The sequence below is a fragment of the Coregonus clupeaformis genome, unplaced genomic scaffold, assembly GCF_020615455.1.
Source record: "Coregonus clupeaformis isolate EN_2021a unplaced genomic scaffold, ASM2061545v1 scaf0013, whole genome shotgun sequence".
Lineage (NCBI taxonomy): Eukaryota > Metazoa > Chordata > Actinopteri > Salmoniformes > Salmonidae > Coregonus > Coregonus clupeaformis.
In genome coordinates, this window is record NW_025533468.1 from 1139136 (window position 1) to 1157310 (window position 18175).

An 18175-nucleotide genomic window follows, 5' to 3' on the forward strand; every position below is an offset into this window, starting at 1 on the left:
TTATTAAACAGGGAAGACACGAAGTTAGAAATCGCTTTTGCGAGGGCAACCTGGCAGGAGTCAAGATTGAACAATTGATTGACTAAACAATCCATGTGAATTCTAAGATGCAGTAATTCTCTGGTTTCAGGACATGTTACTGAATTTCTCTCCTGGTCCAATTCATGCCAAAGATGGAGACAGAAGCCTTGATACGCCTTTGCTCTACTCCATTCTCTCAGGTGTGGGCCTACCTAATAGTGTCTGCTTAATCCATAGTCGCCAATAGGCATTTTCAAGGCCTAATTAGAGGCCAGTAGACTGCTCTAATGTTTCTTTTTTGAAAGGATTGCATTGCAGCCTTACACTTGACAGAAGTGAACTCATATGGTCATTCTGTGTGGCATTCCGTGGCCTGTGTATTTACCTGTAACACATGCCTCAGGTGCTGACAAAAACAGGTTTCAGATTGACAACCAAACAGCAGAGATCACATTGACAAGACGGGTGGAAAACAAACATCTGACACCTATATTCCAACTACGCATCATGGTAAGAAAATCTTGATCGAAACAATGATAAAAGCACTGGTATCAGTAGCATGTGTAATCAAAAAGCCACAAATAAGACAATGTTAAGCCCCGTACTAAGAGCCTTTTGAAATCTAATTTGGTAACCGAATATATCTTAAAAAGGATCTTCCTGGACTGTTTGACATTGAAAACACCATCAATCATCTACAGGCATCTCAGCTGAATGACCCAAAGAAGTACAGTGTGGCAACAGCGCTGGTCCGGGTGCTAGCAGAGAACCGGTTCCCTCCCCTCTTTAACAGAACCACATACAAGGGCTTCATCATCGAGAGCTCCAGCCCTGCCACACTAGTCTCCACCTATGGGAATGAGGTGCTTCTCATCCAAGCCATAGACCAGGACTTCATAGATGTAAGCAGTGGGACAATGTGTGTCTCTGACTAAATTTAGTTAGTTAAAAGGGATCATAAACAAAAGTATTTTCATCCCATCTTGGTTCATGGTACATCCTCTCTTGGTTCACCTTCCCTCCATTTGCAGAGGGTGAATCCAAAAATGCATTACTCTCTCCAGCCCACACCAGCCACCACTGGACTGTACCACATCACCCAGGAAGGGGTTATCATCGCTAAGACTGACCGCCTACGACCTTTTGAGAGGCACATCCTAGAGGTAAGGTCATAATCAGACAAATATATACTGAACAAAAAATATAAAACGCAACATGCAATAATTTCAAAGTTTTTACTAAGTTACAGTTCATATGAACAAATCAGTCAATTGAAATAAATTCACTAGGCCCTACTCTATTGATTTCAAATGACTGGGAATACAGCTATGCATCTGTTGGTCACAGATAACTTTTTTAAAAGGTAGGGGCGTGGATCAGAAACCCAGTCAGTATCTGGTGTGACCACCATTTGCCTCATGCAGTTCGACACATCTCCTTCGCATAAAGTTGATCAGGCTGTTGATTGGGGCCTGTGGAATGTTGTCCCACTCCTCTTCAATGGCTGTGCAAAGTTGCTGGATATTGGCGGGAACTGGAACACGATGTTGTACACGTCGATCCAGAGCATTCCTCAACGGGTGACATGTCTGGTGAGTATGCAGGCCACGGAAGAACTGGGGCATTTTCAGCTTCCAGGAATTGTGTACAGATCCTTGCGACATGGGGCCGTGCATTACCATGCTGAAACATGAGGTGATGGCAGCGGATGAATGGCACGACAATGGGCCTCAGAATCAAGTCACGATATCTCTTTGAATTCAAATTGCCATCGATAAAATGCAATCGTGCTCGTTGTCCATAGCTTATGCCTGCCCATACCATAACCCCACCGCCACCATGTGGCACTCTGTTCACAACGTTGACATCAGCAAACCGCTCGCCCACATGATGCCATACACGTGGTCTGCGGTTGTGAGGCTGGTTGGATGTACTGCCAAATTCTCTAAAATGACGTTGGAGGCGGCTTATAGTCGAGAAATTAACATTAAATTATCTGGCAACAGCTCTGGTGGACATTGCTGCAGTCAGCATGCCAATTGCACACTCCCTAATAACTTGAGACATATGTGGCATTGTGTTGTGTGACAAAACTGCACATTTTAGAGTGGTCTTTTATTGTCCCCAGCACAAGGTGCACCTGTGTAATGACCATGCGGTTTAATCAGCTTCTTGATATGCCAGACCTGTCAAGTGGATGGATTATCTTGGCAAAGGAGAAATGCTCACTAAGAGGGATATAAACAAATTTGTGCACAACATTTGAGAGAAATAAGCTTTTTGTGCATATGGAACATTTCTGGGATCTTTTATTTCAGCTCATGAAACATGGGACGTACACTTTACATGTTGCGTTTATATTTATTTTCAGTGTAAAAACCCGGATGAGTTTGTTAAACAGGGACAGTTGGTTTTACTAGTCGTCCCTGGCTAACTGTATAGCTAGGTTAATAAGTTGTCCAGTAGTAATACAACACACACTTCAAAATTAGCTTCACTTAAGATAACGGTTAGAAATACACATAGAATCCTTTTTTGGCTTGAATCTACAGTTCTCTGTAATATCATTATTTATCCACTAGGTGGTCGCTATGGATGAGGAATCAGGTGAGGTTGCTAAAGCATCAGTCGACATAGAGCTGCTTCAAAGAGGCCAGCCAGGTAAGTACTGAGCATTACTGACGCATCAGGGGGGAAGGGGCGGGTGAGGATACAGGAAACCCACAAACAGAGACCACACACATACACAGTATCAGCTCTTTGTGGTCCTCTGTAGCTCAGCTGGTAGAGCACGGCGCTTGTAACGCCAAGGTAGTGGGTTCGATCCCCGGGACCACCCATACACAAAAATGTATGCACGCACGACTGTAAGTCGCTTTGGATAAAAGCGTCTGCTAAATGGCATATTATATTATATTATAGGTAGTGAAAGTCACAATGACAGTTGCACACACAATATATGGAGCAGATCAACACTGGTTAATCCACTATGGCTCTCTGAAAGTCAACAAAGAACAATACGATTTTCTTACAGTGTAGCCTATAGATGCAGTAAATACATCAGTTGAACTCGACCAAAACAATGGAAATGCCATGGCAACGCCACTCATGCGTCCCCAATGGGGGAAAGATCCAGAATCTCCTCATTGCCCCCCATCAAAAGTACCCTACATTTAGGCTATGGTATTTCACACTATTTTGGGGTCAAATTCAGAGTATAATGCTTGTATGGATGTCAACCCCAATACATGTTCATGTCATTGTCACCAACCAACTGCATTACACTTAAAAAACGGCTTCAAGTACCACCACCGATTTCTATATGGCTAGCTATCAGAGATGTTCACAAGTCTTTGAGGTAGAGTCCAAATCAAGTTTCAGGTCTTTTAAGGGCAAGTTTAAGTCAAGTCTCAAGTCTTTTAGGGCCAAGTCTAAGTCAAGTCTCAAGTCCCTTTTGGCAATGGCTTTCTGCTTGCTGTGGGTTAGGTCTATAAACCTTGTAAATTATTTGAAGAGACTCCCTTCATTAGTCCATACTTGTATGAAAGAAAGCACATCAGGCACTTTTTAAATCAAAATACATTTCCTTTTAAAATGTAGACAGTTTACATTAATAAAAGTAACTGTACCGGATATGAAAAAAAGCAAACATAACATTTTAAAGTGCGTGGTATTTTGTGGCAGACATTGTCTATATTTCACTTCATTCTGTCACACAAACAGAACATCTGTAGGTGAGGGAAGATAAATGACAAGTATCAATGTAAACTAAAATGACTGACAACTTTTCAATAACTGCACTACTAAAGTGTCCTATATATCAAACGTAATGACCTTTATCCCTAAAATATACTTACTGACCTGGACACTTAACAGAAACACAATTTCCTGTAACAAGTAGCAAATTACATCCTGTGCCCTAAGACAGAGAACATGTATGTTGCAGACAGGTAACATTTCAGAAAGATCAAGTTTGTCAGCGTTCTTGCACTGAGCCTGGTATGATGAGGGCACATGAGGCCTCCATGACTAAACACTCTCTCCACTGGGGCACTGGTGGCAGGCACAGCCAACCTGCTTGAGCATTGGAAAGTCTTTTGCATGGATTCTCCAAAAATCCAAGCAATCAACTTCATTTTCATCAGAAGATACTTGAATGTAGCGAATAATCTCTGCTCTGACAGATGACTTTATCTTGCTGATCTTGTTGCGGTAGCCAGAGAACAGTCTGGAGGGTTTGGCAGGTGTTTATTCTTCTTCTTCTCCACGACTTTCCGTGCCTCAGCCAAAACAAGGTCTGAAAAAATGTCATGCAATTATGTATATAATCAAGAATATAACAGTATACTTTATACATGAAAACAAATCATTATTATTTGAATGCAAGTGACATCGAAGACGTTGCATGTTGCAATGCATTGTACCTACCAATCAGACTCTCCTTCAATTATTCATGTGGTATGAGGACATCATGATCAAGCCAGAACAGGCAGAAAGATGGGTCCAGCAGTGTAGCCATTATGTATACATCGTCACCAAATGGAAGTTTTGTTGCCTGTTCATCCGAGTGCTCCATTCTGACATTCACAAATACCCCCTTGGCGTTTGAGTGACTGCTGCAGTGCTTTTACTAGACTGACTAGGTGACGACTTGTGCTCAGTATACTTTGCAGATGATAGTTGAGTGACAATACACAAGGAAGGGCATCACTGAGAGTCACCACTTTCTCCCCGAGTAAGGTCGGTGGCCTGGACAAAAGGGTCCAAAATGTCCACTAGCTGGCTCCATTCCCTTGGTGATAAGCAGAGCTCCTTCTGTCCTTGGGACTCAAGTAGAGTATTGAGGTCTTTGTTGATTCAGATTGATGACTGCTTTAACAAGCCAGAGGATGGAATTCCATCTGGTAGACACAGCAGCAGGGATACTACGATTGGCTCCGAACTCAGCTTCAAATGCTTCTTTCAGACCACAGGTAGTATGTAGTAAGTTTAGTTACCTTAGCCATCACACTGTTTACAGTGAGGGAAAAAAGTATTTGATCCCCTGCTGATTTTGTACGTTTGCCCACTGACAAAGAAATGATCAGTCTATAATTTTTATGGTAGGTTTATTTGAACAGTGAGAGACAGAATAACTACCAAAAAAAATCCAGAAAAACGCATGTCAAAAATGTTATAAATTGATTTGCATTTTAATGAGGGAAATAAGTATTTGACCCCCTCTCAATCAGAAAGATTTCTGGCTCCCAGGTCTTTTATACAGGTAACAAACTGAGATTAGGAGCACACTCTTAAAGGGAGTGCTCCTAATCTCAGTTTGTTACCTGTATAAAAAAACACCTGTCCACAGAAGCAATCAATCAATCAGATTCCAAACTCTCCACCATGGCCAAGACCAAAGAGCTCTCCAAGGATGTCAGGGACAAGATTGTAGACCTACACAAGGCTGGAATGGGCTACAAGACCATCGCCAAGCAGCTTGGTGAGAAGGTGACAATAGTTGGTGCGATTATTCGCAAATGGAAGAAACACAAAAGAACTGTCAATCTCCCTCGGCCTGGGGCTCCATGCAAGATCTCACCTCGTGGAGTTGCAATGATCATGAGAACGGTGAGGAATCAGCCCAGAAGTACACAGGAGGATCTTGTCAATGATCTCAAGGCAGCTGGGACCATAGTCACCAAGAAAACAATTGGTAACACACTACGCCGTGAAGGACTGAAATCATGCAGCGCCCGCAAGGTCCCCCTGCTCAAGAAAGCACATATACAGGCCCGTCTGAAGTTTGCCAATGAACATCTGAATGATTCAGAGGAGAACTGGGTGAAAGTGTTGTGGTCAGATGAGACAAAAATCGAGCTCTTTGGCATCAACTCAACTTGTCGTGTTTGGAGGAGGAGGAATGCTGCCTATGACCCCAAGAACACCATCCCCACCATCAAACATGGAGGTGGAAACATTATGCTTTGGGGGTGTTTTTCTGCTAAGGGGACAGGACAACTTCACCGCATCAAAGGGACAATGGACGGGGCCATGTACCGTCAAATCTTGGGTGAGATCCTCCTTCCCTCTGCCAGGGCATTGAAAATGGGTCATGGATGGGTATTCCAGCATGACAATGACCCAAAACACACGGCCAAGGCAACAAAGGAGTGGCTCAAGAATAAGCACATTAAGGTCCTGGAGTGGCCTAGTCAGTCTCCAGACCTTAATCCCATTGAAAATATGTGGAGGGAGCTGAAGGTTTGAGTTGCCAAACGTCAGCCTCGAAACCTTAATGACTTGGAGAAGATCTGCAAAGAGAAGTGGGACAAAATCCCTCCTGAGATGTGTGCAAACCTGGTGGCCAACTACAAGAAACGTCTGACCTCTGTGATTGCCAACAAGGGTTTTGCCACCAAGTACTAAATCATGTTTTGCAGAGGGGTCAAATACTTATTTTCCTCATTAAAATGCTAATCAATTTATAAAAAATTTGACATGCGTTTTTCTGGATTTTTGTTGTTGTTATTCTGTCTCTCACTGTTCAAATAAACCTACCATTAAAATTATAGACTGATCATGTCTTTGTCAGTGGGTAAACGTACAAATATGAAAGGGGATCAAATACTTTTTTCCCTCACCGTATGATTTTTGTTTCCTTTAGTCCATCTCTAATCACCAGTTGTAATGAATGGGCAAAGCACTGTAAGCGCTGTTGCCTGCAGTTGGTTTGGATAGCTTCAACATCAGCATTGTACTCTTCACAAAATTATTCCCATAGGCTGGGGTTATCCACATCATCATCGCTTGCTTTGGGGAAACAAACTGTGAAGGCCTTTTTCATATTTGCAGCGTTATCACATATGATATCATCTAATTTATGTTTTATGCCAAAATTATCACATAGTACTTCAAATGCATCACTGATTCTTTCCCCAGTGTGTGACCCTGTGAATATATCATAGCTCAACAGAACTGACTCCAGTCTGGGAGTTTTTTCTCTCTTCCATGGCCATGTAATGGGCCGTTACTCCCATGAAGCCCTTCATGGTCCTCTCAGTCCATATATCTACAGTGACAGACACTGATTCTGTCTTCTCTAGGGCACTTTTGATTGTAGCCTCTTTGTTCAGTGTTAAGTCATGCAGGCGCCTGGTCAACGTGGGCCTACTTACTGGTCTATATTTGTCATCTACCACTGATATGAAATGCCTAAAGTGAGGGTTGTCCACTAAGGACATAGGCAGGTTGCAGGAAATGATCAGGTCTTGCAGTATAGCCTCTGTTATGGCCTTCTGCCTGGGGTGGCCCTGGCTGTACACATGGACACCTGTGGTGGTCAAGAATGAGTCAATGCTGCTCTGTCCTTCTGTCCCTGCGCTGGCCACCTTTGCTTTGCAGAATTCAGTGAACCTGCAGAAGAACAACATGATGGATAGTTGTTGTTGACTTGAGATGGAAGTACAAGGACACAAACAAATATATATGGTCTTCGGAGAAGAGCGGTTGTCTATTTTTTATATGGTTCACGAGTCTCTCATCTAGAGTCCAAGTCAAGTCTCAAATCAATTGATCACGAGTCTAAGTCAAGTACGACTTCAGTGCGTCTCGAGTCGAGTTTCCATCTCTGCTAGCTATGCTACCATTTTACACGAACGGCAGTTAGCAGATATATTTTCTAACCCCGAAATGGCCTATTTCTTAATATTATGCAGCGAAAACAGCCAAACATACTGTATCTAAATCGGATTTTAGTAACCACATTGTGAGCCTGTTCGAACACAAAAATCATCACGGATTTGACGAACATCCGCTTTGTAAAATCTGATTCTTGGAATGTGCGCAAATGACCGCATCCTTTTCCCTCATGGTCTGCGTTCCATTGACTTCTTTACAGTGGGGTCCGAAATGATTGACAGCCTTGATAACGGAGCTACAGTGTATGGTATGCTCCAAAAAAATGGAAAATTATATTATTTTATACTAATCCAACTGCTCAGGGAAAGAGATTTTGTTTAACAAGTAATAAAAAATATATATTTTTTAAGGTAGGGGTCAAAATTATTGACACCCTGTTTTCATTACCTTACCTGGCGAAGATAACGGCACTGAGCATTTCTAAAATGTTTTCTGAGTTGGAGAACACATTGGGAGGGATCTTAGACCATTCCTCCATACAGAATCCTTCCAGATCCTTTATATCCTTCCTATGTACTTCTGGACTGCCCACTTCAATTCAAACCACAGGTTTTCAATGTGTTTTAAGTCCGGAGACTAAATGTTGATTTTGTGGCCAATTAACCATTTCTTTGTGGATTTTAACGTGTGGTTGAAGTTATTGTCTTGCTGGAAGATCCATTTATAATCTCACAGTTCAACCTCTCTCCCCTTCCATGCACTGTCAATCACACTACTCCTGACAACAGTATGAAAATAATGTATGCACTCACTAACTGTAAGTCGCTCTGGATAAGAGCGTCTGCTAAATGACTAAAATGTAAAAATGTAACATGGACACAATAGGATGAGTTAAGCCAGGCAACTCGCTGGACGTCAAGCTGCTCGAATTGCCCAGAATGTATTTTCTCCCCATTCAAAGAAGTGTAGACTGAGAGACCGCTTACAAAACAGACACACACTTTCTCTTCATCTGGGCTTCAGGCACAACGTTTGGTTGAATGAGTAGGACTCTGCAGGGCTATGAGCATGAGTCGTTGCAAAGTGAAGATAATGGACCAGTTGTGTGGGCTGCTGGACTTCATACGCTAACCCACCTCTCTTATCCCTCCATCTTTTCCTCCATAGTTCCACTGACACCTTTCGGAGAAGAGCGGTTGTTCAGAGAAATGGATGTGAGGATGGCCGGCGGTATCATGGGTGGGATGCTGCTGATGTTAGTGACCACCCTGTTCCTGCTGATCCGATGGGCCAAGAGGAGGAGACGGAGACGTGACCCGGCCGGACGAGGGGCTGTCGCCCTGGGGAAGCACCACAATGTGGTAAGGGTTGCTCCATGCACACATAACACACACACTGTATCCACACACATGACTCTCTCACACACACACAGGGGCAACTAAAGCACGCACACAAGTGAAATAAAGATATTGATCCAGGTGTTGAAATATTGAATGACCATTTGCTGGCCAGTGGCGACTGAATGAATTAGTATAAGCATGCAAAAACATGTAAACCCACTGAGTATTACGATCAAACACAATGAAGCAACTAAGGATAGTTCGCTTATACAACTGTAATCTGAGCTAAATGTGTCATTAACCAGGTTTCCATCTAACCGTTTTATGCAAGTAAAGTACATGTCGGATAAAAAATGTCACGACAGGCCTGATGGAAACAGAACATTTGTTGGCGAACTCTTCAAATGTCGACAAAACAAAATACGCTAGATAAGGTGTGATCTTTTTGTGTCAGTCAAATTAATTATGCGAGAAATGGCGGTGGAAATGCCTTTATGCGCAAATATTGATATAATAACCATCATATTGAAGTAAACATGGGAGTCACGCGATGATATGGTGCGTGGTCCTCCCACTACGACTCGGGAAACCATGCAGTTTATTAGGCTACTGATGAAATAAATTAGGATTAACTTCATAGGGTGGTGAAAGTGCACAGTGATCTTGATGCTCCTTTCCAATAAATATCAAGGGTCTGATTCTGGTGACATGATGATCGATGCTTGACTGCCATTTGACAAATAAAAATATTTTCGCTCTTATCCATAATAATCTCATCATGTAGACTAGCCTACCCACACTGTATCTGCGAGCTGTTGGCTAGAGTGCACGTGCCAGACCAGAGTAGGCATATTTGCTATTTAACGCAACTGTTTTTGTGACAAAACTATCAGTTGAGTTGAAAATGCGATGGAAACACATTCAACTTTAGATTTTTATTCGGTACATGAAAACTTAAGCGAAAAAGTACATGTTGTGTGCACTAGGACATCACGCACTGATTTGTATCCTTAACAAGTCCATTTGGTGGAAACACTGGTGGTAAAATGCGCATATTTTCTTTATGCAGGTTTTAGAATATTTGTATGAAAATCTGTCGCCAATTGGATGGAAGCCTAGCTACTGTCTAATCTAAACTAATCGACCAAAAAACCATAGAGACTAATATATATATATATATATATTTTTTTTTTTACATGTCTGTAATGCCATATCAATCACAACCTTTGAGCCCCGACTCCTAAACCAGTGGTCGGCACTACAAGTTAAAACTCAGCATATCAGACACTCTTTCCTTCCTCCCCTCCTTACTCTCTCTACGCTCCTGACGTCTCTTTTCACTAATGCTGTTTATGTAGAGTTTAAGGTGGTTCTAGATGGTGAGTTTTCATGCATGCATTGCTTTGACGTAGGCACTAGAGTGATGTTATGGTTGTGACAGTGAGATGGTGTAATGTGTGTTCAATGCGTACTTGTGATGCACTTCCATTGCATAATTATGCAAATGTAGGGATGGCACCTGTGGTTGTACTGTGACGTTGTGGTTCTGCATTGTGTTTTGTTTTCCCAAGATGCAGCAACAAGAAAATGTAGTGCAGCTTGAGAAAATGTACTATGGTGAATTCTGTAAATGTTACACATTGGTGATATGTAACAACCCCTAACACAAAAAGTATTGGGACAGTGACATTTTTGTTGTTGTTTTGGCTCTGTACTCCAGCACTTTGGATTTCAAATGATACAATGACTATGAGGTTAAAGTGCAGACTGTCAGCTTTAATTTTGCACCATTTTAGGGGACCAAAAGTATTTTGATAAATTCACTTATGTGTATTAAAGTAGTAAAAAGTTAAGTGGTCCCATATTCATAGCACGTACTGATTACAGAAAGCTTGTGACTCTACACATTTGTTTGATGCATTTGCTGTTTGTTTTGTTGTGTTTCAGATTATTTTGTGCCCATTAGAAATTAATGGTAAATAATGTATTGTGTCATTTTGGAGTCACTTTTATTGTAAATAAGAAATGAATGTTTCTTAACACTTCTACATTAATGTGGATGCTACCATGATTATGGATAATCCTGAATGAATTGTGAATAATGATGAGTGAGAAAGTTAGACGCACAAATATCATACCCCCAAGACATGCTAATACAATAACAGGGGATGTTAGCATTTTTTGGTGGGTATGATATTTATGCCTCTGTACCTTTCTCACTCAACCTTACTCATAATTCATTCAGGATTATCCGTAATCATGGTAGCACAGAGCCAAAACAATAAAAAAAATTGTCACTGTCCCAATACTTTTGGAGCTCACTGTATGTAATAGTATTGCATATGTAATTATTGTGAGTTTGGTGATGAGGTGAAATACTGACTTGCTTATGTTTTGCATCGTAGGCTGAAGCCGATTTATGGTCAGTACCCAACCCCATATGTAAGGGGAATATCATAGATTCAGTCATAGAATAGATCTAGTATCTTTCTCTATGGATTCAGTAGGCTAATGTGTGTTGTGCTTTGAATATTTCGAAAACGGAGTGGCTGTGTGACCAGATTCTCTAGAAGCTTCTTCCCGATAGCTAAACAACCGTACCTTCTGCGTATGTGGTAGTTCATCATATCTTTTGATGTTGCATGATCATTGAAAAGCGAAATAACTGTTATATGTTATTTATGGTTAAAATGCAGTTTTGCCCCAATGCAATGTGTAGACAGGGCTAGGCTACATGGTCATGTAAGCTAAATGCATTTGGTTTCACACCACATTAAGGATAAGGATATTGAAAAAAATACTGTTTGCGTACTGCTTATGTTTGTGCTACTGCGATATCCTTAGTTACAACAGACAGAGAAGGTTGTAGCTACATGTCAATCATGTCATCCTAAATTAGCCTACAAAATATATATATTTTTGGAATGCTCGTTCAAAACTCTGTAGGGTTTTTATTCAACTGTTCAGAAATGTGTGCATAAAGTAACACGGACAGAATATGATACAGTTGTTTAGCTCTGGGGAAGAGGCATCCTGGGGGGCGGGGTATGGGCATGGAGGGGCGGTTTGATCTGGTCGCGCAGCCTCTGCTTTTCGGAAAACACTGTCAAATGTGCTGAATTTGAAACAACACTGCTTTTCCGTAATTGTCCAACGTACTTCTGAAATTCTGAAAGAGACCAATGAGACTTTTGCACAGACAAGGACAACACTGCATCAGTTGGAACATAACAAGTCACAAAGCAACCATTTCAACTCAAAGCAACCCTCTAAATGCCCCTTCTTTCCATGATCGACAGGTGAACTCGGGCCGGCCCATGATGCCCCTGATCGAGGAGGTCTCCTACCAGAACGAAGGGTTCAGAATAAACTACGAGGCCTCAGGAGGTTCCGGAAGCCTCCATGGAAGACATGGGGTCTACACCAGGAAACAGTCGCTGATCCCACCACAACCACGCTCCCACAGCAGCCATCCAGACTGCGGCTCCAGGACCGTAACAGGTGACATGCTGCCTATACTGGTGATGCCAGAGCCCCTGGTTAAAGCACTCACTCCCTCCCTCATCTCCAACGGCAGGAAAGCTGACAGCACCATCAGCACGGGGGCTGTGACGAAAGACGAGAAGGAGAAGAATAAGCAGAGGGATATGGAGAAGGAGGAGGAGAGGGAATGGGAGAAGGAGTGGGAACGCGCCGTTGGCACAAAAGAGAAGAGAAATTCCGAGGGGGAAAGGACGGACAAGTCGAGAGATGTTTTGGGTGCTTCTAGTGGTGCTTCTAGTGAGAATGCAGATGTAAGCGAGGCCTCTGAGGACCAAACAAACACAGAAAAGCCTCAGAGCCACAGGATGAAAACACACCAAATCAGAGAACCCAAAGACGGACACAAAAGCACTTCTGAAGAGGAGTCTGAGGCTGAAAACCAATATAAGACTATGCACTCTTAAAACCAATATAAGACAATGTGATCTGTCATTCAGACGATTGACACAGCCACGGAGGACGAACCTGGCGACAGGTCCCGTTACTCCAGCATCAGGACGTCGAGTGGGGAATCGCAGCGCAAGGGCTCAGCGAAACAAACCGGCGATCAAGCAAACAGACGACCCACAGATGCACCATTCAGACTCACACTCTGGGCTTCAGACTCACATTGAGGAAGATGCAAAAGAACTCTAACCATTTATTCAAAAATAAAACTGACATTATGGAGCCAAACAAACTCTGTGCACAGACAAACATTTCTTTAAATTGTTTTGTTTTCTCTCAATGTGTTTTCTCTCTCCAATTCTAAACGATTATGTTGGGCCTAAAAGAGCTCAACCACTTTTCAGGTCTTGATTGAGTAAATGGACGAATGTAAATCTGAGAACAAAAACGTGTTTTCTGTAAAACTGTGTGGGACCAGTCTTAATGCGAAGGAAGCCATTCTGTATTACTTTCATTTGCAGTGTTGAAGGACCAGTATTTCAGGAATTAAAGTCAGAATGTAAACGCAAGCAACTCTGAAAATATAGTTTACCAAGCTACCAATTACTTCAAACTGGATGAAGTTAAGCTACACTAAAGATACCCTTAAGAAAAATATAGTTTACTTAGCTAAAGTTACTTTGAAAAAGTAGTTCACTACATCCAAACTACTTAGTTAAAAATTATCACATCTAAATCTGAAATGCAATAGACTACATATTGCAAGAACAAATCACTCTGGAGTCAGATGTTAACAGAATGTGTAGTGAGAATTAGGCACACAAAATGTGTTTCAAGTGAGAATTAGGCATGTTTGATGATGAAAAAGAAAGACAATTCTTGCCTACTTCACCTACGGTGCATTCGGAAAGTATTCAGACCCCTTGACTTTTTCCACATTTTGTTACGTTACAGCCTTATTCTAAAATTGATTAAATACAATGTTTTCCTCGTCACTCTACACACAATACCCCATAATGACAAAGTGAAAACAAGTTTTTAGAAATTTTAGCAAATGTATTCAAAATAAAAAACTCAAATAACCTTATTTGCATAAGTATTCAGCACCTTTGCTATGAGACTCGAAATTGAGTTCCGGTGCATCCTGTTTCCATTGATCATCCTTAAGATGTTTCTACAACTTGATTGGAGTCCACCTGTGGTAAATTCAATTGATTGGACATTATTTGGAAAGGCACACACCTGCCTACACAAGGTCCCACAGTTGACAGTGTATGTCAGAGCAAAAACCAAGCCATGAGGTCGAAGGAATTGTTCGAGACAGGATTGTGTCAAGGCACAGATCTGGGGAAGGGCACCAAAAAATATCTGCAGCATTGAAGGTCCCCAAGAACACAGTGGCCTCCATCATTCTTAAATGCAAGAAGTTTGGAACCACCAAGACTCTTCTAGAGCTGGCCGCCTGGCCAAACTGAGCAATCGGGGGAGAAGGGCCTTGGTCAGGGAGGTGACCAAGAACCCAATGGTCAATCTGACAGAGCTCCAGAGTTCCTCTGTGGAGATGGGAGAAATTTCCAGAAGTACAACAATCTCTGCAGCACTCCACTAATCAGGCCTTTATGGTAGAGTGGCCAGACGGAAGCCACTCCTCAGTAAAAGGCACATGACAGCCCGCTTGGAGTTTGCCAAAAGGCACCTAAAGACTCTCAGACCATGATAAACAAGATTCTCTGGTCTGATGAAACCAAGACTGAACTCTTTGTCCTGAATGCCAAGCGTCACGTCTGGAGGAAACCTGGCACCATCCCTACGGTGAAGCATGGTGGTGGCAGCATCATGCTGTGGGGATGTTTTTCAGTGGCAGGGACTGGGAGACTAGTCAGGATCGAGGGAAAGATGAACAGAGCAAAGTACAGAGATCATTGATGAAAACCTGCTCCAGAGCGCTCAGGACCTCTGACTGGGGCGAAGGTTCACCTTCCAACAGGACAATGAACCTAAGCACACAGTCAAGACAACACAGGAGTGGTTTCGGGACAAGCCTCGAATGTCCTTGAGTGGCCCAGCCAGAACCCGGACTTGAACCCCATCGAACATCTCTGGAGAGACCTGAAAATAGCTGTGCAGCGATGCTCCACATCCAACCTGACATACCTTGAGAGGATCTGCAGAGAAGAATGGGAGAAACTCCCCAAATACAGGTGTGCCAAGATTGTAGCGTCATTCCCAAGAAGACTTGAGGCTGTAATCGCTGCAAAAGGTGCTTCAACAAAGTACTGACTAAAGGGTCTGAATACTTATGTAAATGTAATATTTCAGTTTTTGTTATGTTTTATACATTTGCAAACATTTTTAAAAACTTGTTTTTGCTTTGTCATTATGGCGTATTGTGTGTAGATTGATGAGAAAAAATATAACTATTTAATCAATTTTAGAATAAGGCTATAACGTAACAAAATGTGGAAAAAGTCAAGGGGTCTGAATACTTTCTGAATGCACTGTATATTTTATTTTCTTACTGCAAAAAAAGTTGTGTGTAGTTCTAATAGTTAGCTACACCGCTACATGGCAAAAAAGTAATTAACTACTGAAAACACTACAAAGATTCGAATTGTGTTTTTCTACCACCAAGCTACTGCAAAATGTAATTACTAGTGGAACTACATGTAGTTCACTACTCCCCAACACTGTGTAACTATAGTGTACAGTGATTGTGACATCACTACTGTCTACTATAGAGTGTACACCGAAGTTTCATACTGTAGATGTCCACACACAAAGACATTAGTGTTGTTTCAAAAACAATGGTTCAACCCCACTTGAATGATGTGTTCAGCACATTGTAAATAAACAGATTTTGTGATTTCAGTAACTGTTTCAAAATTGTGTTTTCCTATGAATAACTTTAAGGAATGGATGTATTCTATGTGCAGCTATGATAGAATGATATTGGGTGTCTATATAATTATGACATTTGTATTCATGTATAATTGTAGCTAATAATAACTAGCTAAAAACTACAACACTCATCCTAAACATAAAGGCACACTTTCAATCACTGAGAAAAGTTATGTTATATTAGCTTTATAGGCTTTTAATTGTCCTTGGGCTTCATGAATCACACTTCTTGGCTGCCACGAGGCTCAGCAGCAGCCATGTTGACTTCCACGAGCCTGAACGATTGGACGAGTAGCGCCACGTGCATAAAGACTTCCCTAACAATGGCCAATATGGGGTGGAGAATGTCCCTGACAGCCCATGAGACGTTGACGAGACACCTGGCCATGGGCTGGAGGGCGTGGCTAAACAGTGCCCGGAGCAGAGCTGTGATCACCTGTTCCCCTAGCACTACGACTAATCCCACTATCAACACCTGTGTGCACACAGGTAAAGACAGGTGAACTAAATGCAACTGGAATATGGGTAATGTAGACCTAATATAATATACTTTGAAATAACTGAATTCTAGTTATTAATCTGAATATACCCATGCATATCATTATCCCTTGGAGAGCAACTTTACCTTGATGACATACTGTGTGATGAAGCTGAGCAGCTCTATGATGAAGGCAGTAGCCAGGCTGAAGGGGAAGCTAATGGACTGGAAGATTCTGCGCCAACAGCTGGGGATCATCTTATTCCCCCTGCAGAGACAAAATAAACTTCAGGAAGAAGGTCAATTTAAACATGTATAATGAACAAAGTGTGGCAAGAAAGGTGTGCCACTACCTGTGCAGGGCATGGTCACAGGCATCGTCATCCTCTGGGCTCATGCTCTCTCTGTGATGGGGTAACATATGCACAGGTCTGTGAAACGAAAACAAACATCTCTAAAACTTTATTAATAATCAATCAATAAATTGAATACTCAATGTGCACAACCAAACAACGCAGAACAACCAAACAATGCCTGAGTCGACATGCTTTGCAAGGGGCTGTGAGCTGCTGTGTGCTTGCTTACCCATCCTCCATGTGGTTGTTGGCTGTCCTCTCACCTGCTGCCTCTCTCTGTTTGTTCCCAGGACTTGCAAGAGCCCTCTCATCCTCTCCAGATTCCTTAGAGAGGAAACACACACATCTCTCACACCACTCTGGACATCAATCACACATCCACAGACTGCTTTAGATTGTGATTCATTTTCAGTTATTATGTCTGTATGACATGTATAATCTGTAGTACTATCTCTTTAGAAGCACTGTTGCCTTTAGATATATATTATCGAAGGAAGCTGCCTATATGTACTCGCAAAAGGAACTGTACTGGTGCTGCAAATACTGTGAATCACGAGAAGAGAAAATGTTGTTTGGTGCAATAAAATTAAATGGAGGGAGATAATACTGTGCAACTTCATTCATTTGATCCTCAGAAATGCCATGCTAAAGGATTGTCCCCCAGTGTCCCTTTTATAGAGGATAAGGAACAGACATTAGTACTGCAAGACATTAGACATTAGTACTGCAAGTACACCCATTGGTTCGTCTCGCTCGCTGCTGTACTGCCATCTAGTGTCTTGACCCGGGGGGCCCTTCATGGTGTCCAGTTTCAGGAGAAGATCCTGGAGCGTGTCCTTTTTCAGGAAGAGATCAATCAGAGGAAAATAAAATAATACATTAACTTTAGCTAAATGCAAACCAAACATCAACTAGGCCTACATTTTGAAGATATTCTCTGAGTAATTTTGCATCCTAGACAGTGTAAGGCCTATTTCTTAGGGTCATGCTCTGATAACTACCACATGCTATGAAAAACATGATTTGGGTACATTAGTATCAAGACCTCTGATATTTCCCTCTGACCACTGACCTTTGACATGGATTTCCTTCTGGGCCCTGAGGTGGGAACCAGCCTGCTGTTTGAGATGGAGTAGGTACTCATAGCTGCTGGGGGGACTGTTGGATCTGGAGGATCCTACATCAATATCTTCATCATTCCCTTTGGTGCTACAGCCCTCTATGAAAACACACACAAAGATTTTTACTCAAGTGATGTTTTGTCCTGCCCCAGGAAAGTCCTAGTTAGTGGTTTTTGATTGAACAAGGCCCTCAGTCAAGAGATACAGTTCAATGCAATCTAGTGTTTGAAATATAAGGAGTGTCTCACCATTATCAATGGACAGGAAGTTTCATCGATGACCTCATAATTCTCTCTGCCCTGTGGCTTTTGCTGTAATTGGTGGAGGTGACATTTACAGGTGTACTTGGACCTATACCTGAGAGACGTAAAACCTGCCCTGAGACTGAGGCAATACCCAGAGGTAATCACC

At 42.1% G+C, this 18175-nt stretch overlaps 1 protein-coding gene across 1 annotated transcript; it reads left to right on the forward strand.

Moving 5' to 3' along the window:
• The first annotated feature begins 415 nt into the window (after positions 1-415).
• On the forward strand, positions 416-13545 carry LOC121546616. Its single transcript, XM_045212424.1, has 6 exons — positions 416-424; positions 675-923; positions 1053-1184; positions 2604-2682; positions 8809-9002; positions 12281-13545. The coding sequence occupies exons 1-6, from the start codon at positions 416-418 to the stop codon at positions 12926-12928; spliced, it is 1311 nt and encodes a 436-aa protein (XP_045068359.1). The 3' UTR covers positions 12929-13545.
• The last annotated feature ends 4630 nt before the right edge of the window (positions 13546-18175 follow it).